Raw genomic sequence first — 13,695 nt, forward strand, 5'->3', positions numbered from 1 at the left:
AAAAAAAAAAAAAGACATGGCATACCCAGCTTTGTGAGATCCTGGGGAATCTGGCCTCAGCTCACCCTCCCTCCTTACCCTACCCACTTCTTGGCCAATCTCAAACTCTCCCTTAGCTTCAGCCACCACTCAGACCACAGATTAGCCAGCCTGTGACTCTCCAAGCTGTATCTCCAGCCCCGACAACTCCCTTGAACTCCAAAATTATAGACCCAAGTGCCTTCTGCACACTTTCCATCTGGGGGTATCTCAGCATTACCAAAACAGGTTGAAAGCTAGACCCCCTCCTCCCCAACACCTGCTCAGCATCCTGCATTCCTGTCTCAGGTGGTGGCTCCCACCTAATCACCTAGGTGTCATCCTTGGTGTCTCTCTCCTCCACCCAAACAGCCAATCATATTGCCAAGTCCTATCCATTTTCCTCCTAAATATTCCTCAGATCCAGCCCTTCCCCTTCCTCCCTATACCTTATGTCCCAGCTCAGGCTATAATCCCTTGATAACAACCTCCTTCCAGCCTCCCTGCCCCTAGTCTTATCTCCCATGCATTCATCATCTCAGCAGCCTATCTGTGCAGGTTCCTCCCTGCCTCAAACCCCTTCCGTGATTCCTCTGTCTGAAGGGATGAAGTCCAAGTTCCTTAATGAGGCTCCCTTTGATATGACCTTTCCACCTTTACAGCCTCTCCTCTAGCCACTCGCTGCCTCAAACCATCTACTGCACAGAGGTTGGCCTGCCCGCAGAGTCGACTTCATCTTGAAATTTTTCATTTTGTAACAAGGGGCCATGCATTTCCATTTTGCACTGGACCTCACAAATTACGTTGCCCGTCCAGCCCGCCTGTTGTTGCTTGCACCCCTCTTGCAGTTTGTGGCCACCTAAGCTTTGTCTCTGTAGTCTCCTCCATCTAAAACTCCTCTTCCCACATCACCCAGCTATCTTCAGCTGTTCGTTTAGGCTCCATGTAGGTGTTCTCTTTGGGACGTCTCACTGACGTCTCTTTGGGACGTCTCCTTCTTCCCCTTCCCTGCCCTAATCGCCCAACACGTTGCAGGTGCTCAACCATGTCTATTCGAGAAACTTAATGAGAAGGCAAAGCATGACAAGTGCCACAAGAGACCTGTACACTGCTCTGGATGGTAAAGTGACGCAAGAAGGGAAGAAGGCATTTGCAACGGCCTCCTAGATCGGCGCTAGGACCTCGCCAGCAGACACCTCAATCCGCACGGAAAGGACCCAGTGCCCGCCTGGGGAAGCAGCTGCCAAGCTGGGCTCTCGGGCGCCGCCTGCCTCAATCGCACGGCCGCTGCAGCGCACCCCCTCCAGTCCCCGGCCGTGAGCCCGCCTCGCGTCTCCGATTGGCTGTCTCCATTCTCCCGCCCCTCCCGAGCTCAGCCATTCGGAGCCTTGGGGTGGGCGGGGCTGGAGGCCTGAGTGGAGCGTATACCCTGATTGGCTGTACGGAAGGCGGCAACGTGGCCGAAGGAGGCCCGTTTGTGTCTAAACTGAAGCTCCACCACAACGCCACTGGATTGGTGGTAGGGCGGGGCGGGCCAGAGTCTCCGGCCTGAAGCGGAAGTGGAGGAAAGATGGAGGTGTGGGGACAGGAGCTGAGTGTGCTGGGGACTGGCCGTGGACCCCTAACCTATGTCCCCGGTCTCCCTCCGGGCGCGGCTCAACCCAGCCCATCGCTGTGGCCTTGTTCTGGCCCTGCAGGGTGGTGGTTGGGACCGTGAAATGAGCGCGCCAGTGGCTCGTCCTCTGTCCGCGCTCACGCTCCCCTCCCCACCGTGTTTCCCGCCAGGACCATCAGCACGTGCCCATCGACATCCAGACCAGCAAGCTGCTCGGTAGGAGGGGGCGCCACCGCGCAGCTGGCTGTCGGGGGGAGGCCTGTTCGTTGCCCCCTGTGTCCAACAGCTGGGAGCTCTGATGCTTGAAAGCCCTGCTCGAGGTGCTGACCACTGGCTTCGTTCTACGCCCCATGTGTGGCCAGACCCGCTTCCCTGAGAGCGGCCGGAAGGAACCATATGTAGAGTCTGTTTGACCTGTGTTTTCTCCTTTAATAACATATGTTATCGTATCATTCAGGGACAGGATAAATGACTCGCTTTAAAAACAGTCAACCACGGCCGGGCACGGTGGCTCATGCCTGTAATCCCAGCACTTTGGGAGGCCGAGGCTGGCGAATCACCTGAGGTCGAGAGTTCGAGACCAGCCTCACCAACATGGAGAAACCTTGTCTCCATGACTAAAAATACACACACACACACACACACACAAAATTAGCCGGACTTGGTGGCACATGCCTGTAATCCCAGCTACTCGGGAGGCTGAGGCAGGAGAATCGCTTGAACCCAGGAGGCAGAGGTTGCAGTGAGCCGAGATCTCACCATTGCGCTCCAGCCTGGGCAACAAGAGTGAAACTCCATCTCAAAAATAAAACAAAAAACAGTCAACCACCAAGTGGCACATTTGGAACTTAAGTCTGTCTGACCCACTGTCCATGCCCTTTGCATTAGGCCAGAAAAAAAAAAAAAAACAAAAAACACCCCTCATTTAAAAATCTTCCACCTCCCACTTGATTTTAGGAGGAAGAGAGACCTAAGACACAGTTGGAAATGAAGACCTTTTAGTGTCCAGGCCATCTCCAGGTTGTCTGTATGGGGCCTACATGGTTCCTCCCCAGTTCATAGTCAGGGAAGGCCTCTTCGTCTGATCACACAGCTCCTGGCATTTTAAAATGCTTATTGGATTCATGGATTTGATGCCAGTCTTGTCTTTAAGATGGTGTCTGTTTGACTACCCCAGTCCATTGCTTCTAGTTCTGTGACATCAACATAATTTTTCTTTCTGAAAACTTTACAGGAATATAGCAGAGGGAGTATAACTGATACTAGTGTGGGACCCCAGTGTTTGATTGGTTGGCAGAGTACAGGTTCTGAATTCACCACTCTGTGGGGCCATTTAGTCTGTCCTGCTTGGTGGCCATGAGGGGCTTCTTTAGCCTCCCTTCAGCTTTGTACTCCCTTCAGCCCATGTAGCCTCCCTTCAGCCCATGTGCAGTCTTGCTGTGTGAGCTTGTTCTTGGTCATGAAAAGGACCAATAAAATGACCACCATTCATTGAGGGTTTGTTTTGTACCAGGTGCCGTTTTAGGCACTTAACATGATAAAAATGATCACTATGATTTTTTGAGTCCTTGCCATGTCGTAGGCACACTGTTCAGTGTTTTACCTGCATTCCCTTTTCTAGTCAGTGTCTTATTATTCCCCATTTTACATGTGGGAAAACTGAGGCACAGAATAGTAGACTTGCTCAAGAAACTTGATAACGATAACTAGAACCCAGGACCATCTGACCACAAAGCTCAGCTCTTAGCTCTCACTGAGGAAATATGCATGGCTCTGAAGCCACAAATCTGGGCCCAGATTTTGAGAGGTCAGTCCCATTGGTATTCACATGTACAGGGTGGTACTTCACTGTTCACAATAGAGTCATGTTATCTAGTCCTTAGGGCGCTGTAGGTATTAGGGGCTTTGCAGCTGTTCATTCATCCGGTACTTGGCATAACCATCTTGCATTTTCCATTGTCATGGTTAATCCCAGCCCTGAGGAAAAGGAAGTTGAGCAGCATCCTCTGTCAGGAAGAAAGATTTAATTACCCATAGAAGCAAAAATATTATGGGGAATTGAGAATGGTCAAAAGTGGCACTTTCATGTCAGGACCAATTGAAACTTTGTGTTATCCCTGTGTTGAGGCAATTGCTCTGTAAAAATCACACTGCTAATGAAGTCAGATTGTCAGAGCCTGTATAGCCCCAGGCATCTCTTTGGGCTTGTCTTTATTCCCATCTTTCCAGAACCCCATACTTTATTAATCAATGTAAAGACAACTTTTAGACTAATTTCAGTGTATTTCACTCCCATTAGTGAAGGAATTTTGGTGATGTGAATGGGAATACTCCAATTTGGGTGCTTCTCACGTAGATTGGCTGGTGGACAGAAGGCACTGCAGCCTGAAATGGCAGAGTCTGGTGCTGACGATCCGAGAGAAGATCAATGCTGCCATCCAGGACATGCCAGAGAGTGAAGAGATCGCCCAGCTGCTGTCTGGGTCCTGTGAGTGCTTAGGGGCTGTCACTGGAGTCCCTTCTTTGCTGAGGTAGTATGTATCAGCTGAGCTACTCCCTTGTTATGTAGACACCAGGGCTGGCCTTTAGAGGGGGAGCGATTTTTATTTGAGGTATAGATGCTGGCTTCTTCCACTATGATATGATGAAGGGAAAAGCTACACACTAAAGTTACTGGCAGTATATTACACATGAATCAGCCACCTGCAGTGCCCAGAGTAGGTGAGGAAGATATTTTAGTTCTCAAAATCCTGTCTCTTGCTCTCTAGACATTCACTACTTTCACTGCCTAAGAATCGTGGACCTTCTCAAAGGCACAGAGGCCTCCACGAAAAATATTTTTGGCCGATACTCTTCACAGCGGATGAAGGCAAGTGTGGGCCAAGGGCTGGTAGTATGTGCCTGGGGACATCCAGTCCAAGGAGTCATAGCCTGTGTTGTCTCTCTGAGGCTCCAGTGGAGATGCCTACATAGAATATTTCCTGAACTTTTGCTCTGTCTCTATAGCTTATTCCAAAGTGGATCCTATCCCTGAGTTTAATTTTCAAACCCACTGCTTTAGGGATCGCCTGCACTCTTAAAGTGGGGGGTCCAGCCAGCAGAGTTGAAAGGACAAGGAGTTTGTGTTTGATGTAACATGAAGGCTGGGAAAACTTCCCCTGTTTAGGGATTGAACTGGGATGTGGCTGTTGAGTGCTTTTCTGGCTTAACATCGTCTTTCTGTTCTTACTCAGGATTGGCAGGAGATTATAGTCCTGTATGAGAAGGACAACACCTACTTAGGTAAAGTGGCCTAGCCTGGGAGCCCCGGTATCCATGGGGAAGCCCACTCTTAGAGTTCTGAGATAACAGGCTTATAGGAGGCACAGTCTGTGAGTGGGAAGAGACTGGAGTGTAGATGTTGCCTATTTGTAGGTGGTAAAATCAATTGTTTTTGATGGAATTGATTTTCCCACCTACAAATTGATTTTCCACTGGGTGGAGTGCTGAGGGAAGGAAGAGGTTCAGGCCGGTAGTGGGCATTCGCCGTGCCTCAGCAAGCAGGCGTGTGTGGGTCCTCCACCACTCACCTCTTGGTAAGCGGGAGTGTGCTGCCCCCACCCCCACCCCCGCACCCCCATTCTACACAAGACAGAAGAGGCACAGGTTTTCCTGGGAGCAATATCAAGTGCCTGAGAGAGATAAACTAAAGGACTAACTGTGTTTGGGTTGGGTTTAGTATAAATAATAATGATGACTAATATTTACTGAGCATCTACTAAACTCAAGGAATTGTGCTTGATGTGTCGTCTGGATTCTCTCTTGCATCTTGGTGATAAATGTTATTGTCGCTGTTTTACAGATGAGGGTTGGATAAGAGGGGTTAAATAACTTGTCTTAGGCTCCACAGCTGGGAACAGGCAGGGCTGGGAAGCTGACCTCATGCTCTTCACTACCACAAAGAGGGTGTGTGCATGCTGGGGCCTGCCTGCCTCATGGGGGGGCGTGTCCTGGGCTGAATTTCCTGGGCCCTTCTCAGTGGAACTCTCTAGCCTCCTGGTTCGGAATGTCAACTATGAGATCCCCTCACTGAAGAAGCAGATTGCCAAGTGCCAGCAGCTGCAGCAAGAATACAGCCGCAAGGAGGAGGAGTGCCAGGCAGGGGCTGCTGAGATGCGGGAGCAGTTCTACCACTCCTGCAAGCAGTATGGCATCACGGTGAGTGGCGGCAGCCTCTTCGCAGCCAGAGGACACCTGGGCCCCTGATTGTCTTCCTCTGACCCCGTCTGACCCCTCAGCCCAGTTGCGTCCCCTTTGGGCCAGTGTCTGTCTTTTCTTCGGTCTTTGGATGTTTTCTTCAATCTGTTGGACTCCACCTCTCACCACTTGTGTCTCACTCCCCATCTTCTGCCCTCTGTAGGGTGAAAATGTCCGAGGAGAACTGCTGGCCCTGGTGAAGGACCTGCCAAGTCAGCTGGCTGAGATTGGGGCAGCGGCTCAGCAGTCCCTGGGGGAAGCCATCGACGTGTACCAGGCCTCTGTGGGGTTTGTGTGTGACAGGTAAAGAGGCCTCAGCTTCTGCTGGTGGGCGTGCTTTGCCTGCGTTCCCCAGCTCATGTCCCTTCTCCAGTTGTCTTTTTCCCGTATAACATTTGAACTCTTTTTACACACCTGAACCTGCGGGGGCCTTGCCCATTTGACCATGTGGCCCAGGCCAAAGGCCAGTGTTGGCCTCATGCAGGGTCTGCAGGAGAGTCAGTTGTGTGCTCTGTTGAAGCCCCACAGAAGAGGTGTTGCCAATGCTGCGGTTCGTGCAGAAGCGGGGAAACTCAACGGTGTATGAGTGGAGGACGGGGACAGAGCCCTCTGTGGTGGAGCGCCCCCACCTCGAGGAACTTCCTGAGCAGATAGCAGAGGACGCGGTGAGATGGGCCTTGTGATGAGCTATGGGAGTGTAGTGGGAGCTGCTTGTCCCCTCCTCACCCCCAACAGCCCAACCCAAGACCCAGAGGGAAGAAAGGGGATTTGTGTGAGAATGACTGTAGGTAGAAGGGCCCAGGAGGCCCTACTCCTTTATTTTTCTGAGTATAGGTGAGTGAGTGCCACAGAGGTTTTGCAAGGTGGTTCACTTTGAACTGGGAGCCTCCATCATGTGAGCTCTCTGAAGATGGGCTTTCTTTGGGGGAGCTTAGAGGCCACTGCATTTGAACAGTGTGCTCTCTACAGAAGCAGCTGAGGCCTTTGGGAAGGCAGCCCCACCCTCCTTTTTAAATTAATTTATTTTGGAGATTGGGCCTTGCTCTGTTGCCCAGGCTGGAGTGTGGTGGCATGATCTCAGCTGACTGCAACCTCTGCCTCTCAGCCTCAAGCGATCCTCCCAAGTCAGCCTCCCAAGAAGCTGGGATTACAGTCATGTGCCACCACTCCTAGCTAATTTTTTATTAACATCTTTGTAGGGATAGGGTTTTGCCATATTACCCAGGCTGGTCTCAAACTCCTGGGCTCAAACAATCTGCTCTCCTCGGCCTGCCGAAGTGCTGGGGTTACAGACATGAGCCACCACACTTGGCCCTTTTTAAATCCATCTTTCATGAGCTAACACTCTCTTTCCCTTTCCAGATTGACTGGGGTGACTTTGGGGTAGAGGCAGTGTCTGAGGGGACTGACTCTGGTATCTCTGCCGAGGCTGCTGGAATCGACTGGGGCGTCTTCCTGGAATCAGACTCAAAGGTGAGGAGGCCTTCTCAGTCTGTCTCTCTCTGATCACTACTCTAACCATCAGAAAAGTGTCATTTGTGTCTGTAAAGGCATCACTTGAAGTTCATAGCTCTAAGACCAGGTATAGTCCAAGGGAGGCAGAGTTTCACACCTCACAGGTCAGGGTTTTGTTTTGTTTTTTGAGGCAGAGTCTCATTCTGCCCCTCAGGCTGGAGTGCAGTGGCGCAATCTCAGCTCACTGCAACTTCCGCCTCCCGAGTTCAAGTAATTCTCCTGCCTTAGCCTCCCAAGTAGCTGGGATTATAGGCGCCCACCACCACACCCTGCTAATTTTTGTATTTTGTTTGTTTGTTTTTTGAGACAGAGTCTCACTCTGTCGCCTAGGCTGGAGTGCAGTGGTGCGATCTCAGCTCACTATAAGCTCTGCCTCCCAGGTTCACGCCATTCTCCTGCCTCAGCCTCCTGAGTAGCTGGGACTACAGGCGCCCGCCACCACACCCTGCTAATTTTTTTGTATTTTTAGTAGAGACGGGGTTTCACTGTGTTGGCCAGGATGGTCTTGATCTCCTGACCTCGTGATCCACCCACCTCGGCCTCCCAAAGTGCTGGGATTATAGGCGTGAGCCACCGCGCCCGGCTAATTTTTGTATTTTTTATAGAGTCGGGGTTTCGCCATGTTGGCCAGGCTGGTCTCGAACTCCTGACCTCAGGTGATCCACCTGCCTCGGCCTCCGGAGGTGCTGGGATTACAGGCGTGAGCCACTGCACCCAGCCCACGTCAGAGTTAAATTTTGGTGTCCTTTTCCATGCCTGGTGTCTAGTGCAGGATGTAGGGGTATAGGCAGGTGGGAACATTACAGAGCAGGGATGATGGGCCCTACTGCCATCTTTGCCACCTAAGTCAGGGCTGCAAGTCCTTCACAGAGTTGGAATGTGCAGCCATTGACCTCATCAAGGGCTTTGGTTTATTCTGGCTCCTTGGCTCAAGAAAATTCTCCCACCATTGCTGTGGTTCTTTGCTCTCCTTCCAGGACCCTGGAGGTGATGGGATAGACTGGGGTGACGATGCTGTTGCTTTGCAGATCACAGTGCTGGAAGCAGGAACCCAGGGTAAGTGCACCATCCCCTGCAGCCCTGGCAAAAGTGGGGTGCTCAAGGGCCCCCAGGTGTCTAGAAACAGAAAAAAATGCAGCACTAAGATAAGGCTTCTCGCACGTTTAACTGTTTCTCAAAACCTTGATGAGGATGTGAGTTGAGGGGGACCAAGAGAGGTTCTTTTTTTTTTGAGACAGAGTTTCTCTCTTGTTGCCCAGGCTGGAGTGCAGTGCAGTGGCATGGCATATCAGCTCACCGCAACCTCCACCTCCTGGGTTCAAGCAATTCTCCTGCCTCAGCCTCCCAAGTAGCTGGGATTACAGGCATACACCACCATACCCAGCTAATTTTATATTTTTTTAGTAGAGATAGGGTTTCTCCATGTTGGTCAGGCTAGTCTCAAACTCCTGACCTCAGGTGATCCGCCTGCCTTGGCCTCCCAAATGCTGGGATTACAGGCGTGAGCCACTGCGCCTGGCCCAAGAGAGGTTCTTAAAAGTTGAGAGCTTAGAAACTCTCAACTTTTTAGAGACCAAATGTGGGCCAGCTGTTATGGTAGGAGGGTGCTAGGGGGGTCAGGGGGCACTGGAGTGTGACGTGAACCCCACCCCAGCAGCGGAGAAGATGTAGTAGTGTCTGAGCCACTAGAGGGCGGTGCAGGATGAAACTTTACTTCCTGCCATCCACCAGAACAGAGAGCCGGCCTGTCTACCCCTCTGAACCCAGCTCTAGTCCTTCTCTCAGGCTGGGGGTTGAAAAGTGGTACCTGATTAGAGCTGAGACACCTGGGACAAGGTAGCCTTCTCCCTTGGATTGGAACAGGAAGTGGCTTTAGCGCAGTGAGTCTGTCCGTATTAATCCTCCAGGGCTTCTCATACTTGAGGGTCTTTTCCTTCTCCAGTCCTCTGATCCTTTATCACTTCTCTGTCTCTCTTCCTGGCAGCTCCAGAAGGTGTTGCTAGGGGCCCAGATGCTCTGACACTTCTTGAGTACACTGAGACCCGGAATCAGTTCCTTGATGAGCTCATGGAGGTACTGTCATCTCTGGGAGATGCAGGGGGAGGCATGGCACCAGCACAGGTGGCCTCACTCCGGATGCCTGACCTGACCCTCCTGTTTGTGTGAAGGGTGTGAGTGCTTTCTGTGTCCTGCAGCAGGAACCTCACATATTAGATGCCTCCCGTTCATCCAGTTACTTATCAGGTACCTCCTAGGCACCTGGCAGTGTCTTAGGCACCAGAACTTAGGTGGTGAATAAGACAGTTAAAGTCCTTGACCTCATAGAGCTTATATTCTAATGGGGAATGCAGACTGGAAGAAGATAAATAAAATTTGCAGGATGCTAGATGGTACTAAGTGCCACAGAGAAAAAGAAAGCAGGGAAGGATGATGAGATGTTGGGAAGGGCTATAGTTTTGTATCTGGTGGTTAGGGAAGGCCTCATTGAGAAGGTGACCTGTAATCAAGACTGCAGGCGATGCAGAGAGAACCACACAGATGTCTGGCAGAAGGGCTTCCCAGGCAGAGAGCAACTGCAGAGGTCCCGAGGTGGGAGCAGGCCTTGCACAGTTGACTAGCAACATGGAGGCTGGTGTGGCTGAGGAGGGAGAGCTGGTGGGTAGTAGAAGAGCTCAGAGATACAGCATCTGAACTTTGGTTTGCCTCTTAGTGAACTGGGAAGCTGTTGGAGGTTTCGAGCAGGTTAGGAACATGATCTCATTTGCATGTAAGCACGATCCCTGTGGCTGAGGTGTTGAGCAGCCCAGCGTAAGGAGCCAGCGTTCTCGGACCTTTGTTGTAGGGCTGGGAGGATGGGGTCCTGTCTTTGTTAATCTCTGTGTCTGCTCCCTTCCCAGTAGCCTGCTGGTTCAGAGAGCCTCCTGAAAGTTCTGTCCTCACCCAGTTCTCTCCTCTTTCTGCCCAGAGGCTCCTCCCGGCTTCGAGGGGAGAGGACAAAAGATATCTGTCAAGTTTTAATGGCAGAATAGGATTGATAAGATAATGTGACTGGCTCTTGTATTCTTTTCAGCCTTGCCTTAATCCAGTGCTTCTCCAACATGTATTTCTGTTCCCTGAATCTCATTCCTCCCATGGAGACAAAATAAATACCTTCCCTGGGCAGAGAGAACCCTTTGAGTCTCTGTATTCTCGGTTATCTGATCCCAGGCTGGGAGAAAGGACAGAGGTCCGGGGTTAGGCTGAGAAAGGAGTGGGGGACTGAAGAGTGACAGTAGTCTCTCTGAGTGCGTACAGTGTTCAGAGGAAATAATAACCCCTCCTTACCCAGACAGAGTCTAGCCCTCATGTCTCATTGTTGCATTTCGAGTAGTCTAAGGGCTTAGATTCTGAGTTCTTTTCTCAGTTTGAACCAATTTATCTTTTTTCTTTCTTCCCTTTTTTTAAAAAAAGAGTTTCTGTGTCGCCCAGTTGAGTGCAGTGGAGCAATCATAGCTCACTGTAACCTCGAACTCCTGGGCTCAAGTGATCCTCCTGCCTCAGCCTCCTGAGTAGCTGAGACTACAGGCATGCACTACCATGTTTGGGTAATTTTAAAAATTTTTGTAGAGACAGGGTCTCACTATTTCCCAGGCTGGTATTGAAATCCTGGCCTCACGTGATCCTCCCGCCTCTTCCACAGTGCTGGAATTACAAGTGTGAGCCATCATGTACAGCCTGAACCAATTTTTCTTCTGTCCTCAGCTTGAGATCTTCTTAGCCCAGAGAGCAGTGGAGTTGAGTGAGGAGGCAGACGTCCTGTCTGTGAGCCAGTTCCAGCTGGCTCCGGCCATCCTGCAGGGCCAGACCAAAGAGAAGATGGTTACCATGGTGTCAGTGCTGGATAATCTGATAGGCAAGCTCACCAATCTTCAGCTGCAACACCTGTTTATGATCCTGGCCTCACCAAGGTCTGGCTTCCCCTTGATGCAAGGCTCTGCCATCTTCAGCAGCTCTGCTTCCTTGTATTCCTCCTCTTGTTCCATGACCCCTTAGATCCCGTCCCTGCCTCCTGGCCATTGCCATCCACTGGGGATAGGGGTTCTCCCTGGGGCAAGAGGGGGTGGTTTGATATATACAGGAAGAATCTGCTTGCTTCCTGAGTAGGACAGGGGAACTGGGAGTGGGTTTTCCTTAAAAGGAAGGAAAGGGTTTAAGGATATGAGGGTAAGCGGCCAATTGAGGGTTTGGTTTCCGAGCCTCTCACCTCCCCAGCAGCTGAATGGGAATGCTCAGGGTGCACAGCTACCCCAGCACTCACCTGAGTGCTCCGCACAGGTATGTGGACCGAGTGACTGAATTCCTCCAGCAAAAGCTGAAGCAGTCCCAGCTGCTGGCTTTGAAGAAAGAGCTGATGGTGCAGAAGCAGCAGGAGGCACTTGGGGAGCAGGCGGCTCTGGAGCCTAAGCTGGACCTGCTGCTGGAGAAGACCAAGGAGCTGCAGAAGCTGGTGAGAGGGGAAAGGGAGGCCTGCCGGCGGGAGGACTCCCAGTCTGTGCAGAGTGAGGCCCTGAACGCCCCTGCTTCCGCCCGCTTGGTGTCACTATTTCAGATTGAAGCTGACATCTCCAAGAGGTACAGCGGGCGCCCTGTGAACCTGATGGGAACCTCTCTGTGACACCCTCCGTGTTCTTGCCTGCCCATCTTCTCAGCCTTTGGGATGAAGATGATAGCCAGGGCTAATATTTTGAGGCCCTTCAAGGCAAAAGACCAGGCCGACTGGAAGATGGAAAGCCACAGGAAGGAAGCGGTACCTGATGGTGATCTTGGCATTCTTCATGTTCTCTACAGGAAGCTGTGGTGATTGGCCCTGTGGCCTGTCAGGCAAAAACCACAGCTTCTCCTTCTAGTTAGTATAGCAGAGTTAATAAAAGAGGAAAAAAACTCTTGCTTCAGTACTGACAGTTCCTTATGCTGCTTCTCTGAGCCTGCAGTTGAGGCTCAGAGTTTTTGTGGGGTTCTTGATCCTGTGGGCTCCCTGGGCCATCAGCTGTCACTGTGGATCCCCAAGTTGAGGACTTTTCCTCTTTGCTTCTGGTGATAAGGAGGACCCCAGACCTATAAATGGTTCAGCAGGGGGCTCTGGGATGGCTGTGTGTGGGCCCCTTTCCATGACCAGGCCCAGGCTGCCCAACTCAGGCCAGAAGCCCAGGGGGAGCAGTCAAGCAGCAGCCTTGTTGGAGCCGGCAAAGCTGTATTTTCCTTTTAATCACAGCTTACCTCCAGGCAGAGGGAAAATGCGGTTTGGGGAGGAAGGGTCCGATAAACAAGGTGGAGACAGGAGCTGTCACCTTCCCTGGCTGCCTGTCCACTTCCTGCCCATAACTGCCCGCTCTGTGATCGGATAGAGCCCACCCCAGAGTAGCAGCCCTCTCCCAAGCCACCTACCCATCCCCATTTCCCAGGAAGGGTAGGGGTTGGGGGTGGCCGGCAATTCGATTTTAATTTCATAGCAGAGCAGTTGATTCATGGCTCTTTGTCGCTGGCGTTGACTCCCGTAATGACTTTCCATCAAAATGAAAAGTGGAGTGACACCACTCATTATTCCTGCTGCTTGTTATCTCAGTTCTGGGGAGGGCCGCCCCCTCCCTGCTGCCTTTCAGCCACCCTGGACAGTGAGTGATGGCCCCTATTAATCACCGACCCCGCGGACTCCGGCGGACACACACTATCCAAAGGAGAGAGAGATAAGGCAGCATGAACTGCTCGAAGCCGTTCCTATCAATTAATGTCAACCCACCACTTCCCCCCAATCTTTGCCTGGTCACCTCCTTTTGGGGGATCAGGGGCCGAAATGAGAAGTCCAAGAATTGAAAAAGGAAAAATACTGGTGTTGGACGTGGAGGTACGACTCCGCAGACTAGCAGGGTATAGAAGAAGCGAGTGGACTGCACTCCGGCCTCAGAGCTCAGGAGGGAGGCTCTTGGCCTAGGGAACTGCCTGCTGCTCTTGGTCCCTCTCCCTCTGGGAGAATGCCTGCTAGCTCCTGCCCCACCTGTTCTGCTGCTGGCTCCGTTGGCCGTCTGGCTGGCCTCTTGCAGTAGCAGTCAGTTCACTGAGGCATGCTACCCTTGCCCACTCTAATGTCTCTTGCCCAGTCACCAGCTGTTACGCAGACTCCCTTGCTTACAGCAGTGGAGCTTTAGGGAGAAGCCCTGTGGAGCAGGTGACCGTGGCAAGCTGGGTTCAGGCCTCCAAAGCTTCTGCCCCTGCCCTTGCAGATGAGCACCTGACCTGCTTTCCCAGCCCCACCTAAGGTTGGCGAGGGGAAGTAG

At 51.7% G+C, this 13,695-nt stretch overlaps 1 protein-coding gene across 1 annotated transcript; it reads left to right on the forward strand.

Moving 5' to 3' along the window:
• The first annotated feature begins 1,396 nt into the window (after positions 1-1,396).
• CDK5RAP3 (CDK5 regulatory subunit associated protein 3) lies at positions 1,397-12,318 on the forward strand. The gene is made up of 14 exons (XM_011959857.1): positions 1,397-1,594; positions 1,804-1,849; positions 3,990-4,121; positions 4,402-4,502; positions 4,867-4,915; positions 5,652-5,830; positions 6,033-6,172; positions 6,390-6,534; positions 7,232-7,342; positions 8,362-8,440; positions 9,369-9,457; positions 11,126-11,331; positions 11,699-11,870; positions 11,973-12,318. Exons 1-14 carry the CDS (start codon positions 1,589-1,591, stop codon positions 12,036-12,038), a joined length of 1,521 nt encoding a protein of 506 aa, XP_011815247.1. The 5' UTR covers positions 1,397-1,588; the 3' UTR covers positions 12,039-12,318.
• The last annotated feature ends 1,377 nt before the right edge of the window (positions 12,319-13,695 follow it).

This window comes from Colobus angolensis, unplaced genomic scaffold, assembly GCF_000951035.1.
Source record: "Colobus angolensis palliatus isolate OR3802 unplaced genomic scaffold, Cang.pa_1.0 Scaffold50, whole genome shotgun sequence".
NCBI lineage: Eukaryota > Metazoa > Chordata > Mammalia > Primates > Cercopithecidae > Colobus > Colobus angolensis.

Excerpts from the sequence above, each read along its gene's own strand:
- CDK5RAP3 (XM_011959857.1), top strand. Across the intron at positions 7,343-8,361 it reads TCCTGGAATCAGACTCAAAG|GACCCTGGAGGTGATGGGAT; the intron begins GTGAGGAGGCCT and ends CTCTCCTTCCAG. Across the intron at positions 8,441-9,368 it reads GCTGGAAGCAGGAACCCAGG|CTCCAGAAGGTGTTGCTAGG; the intron begins GTAAGTGCACCA and ends TCTTCCTGGCAG.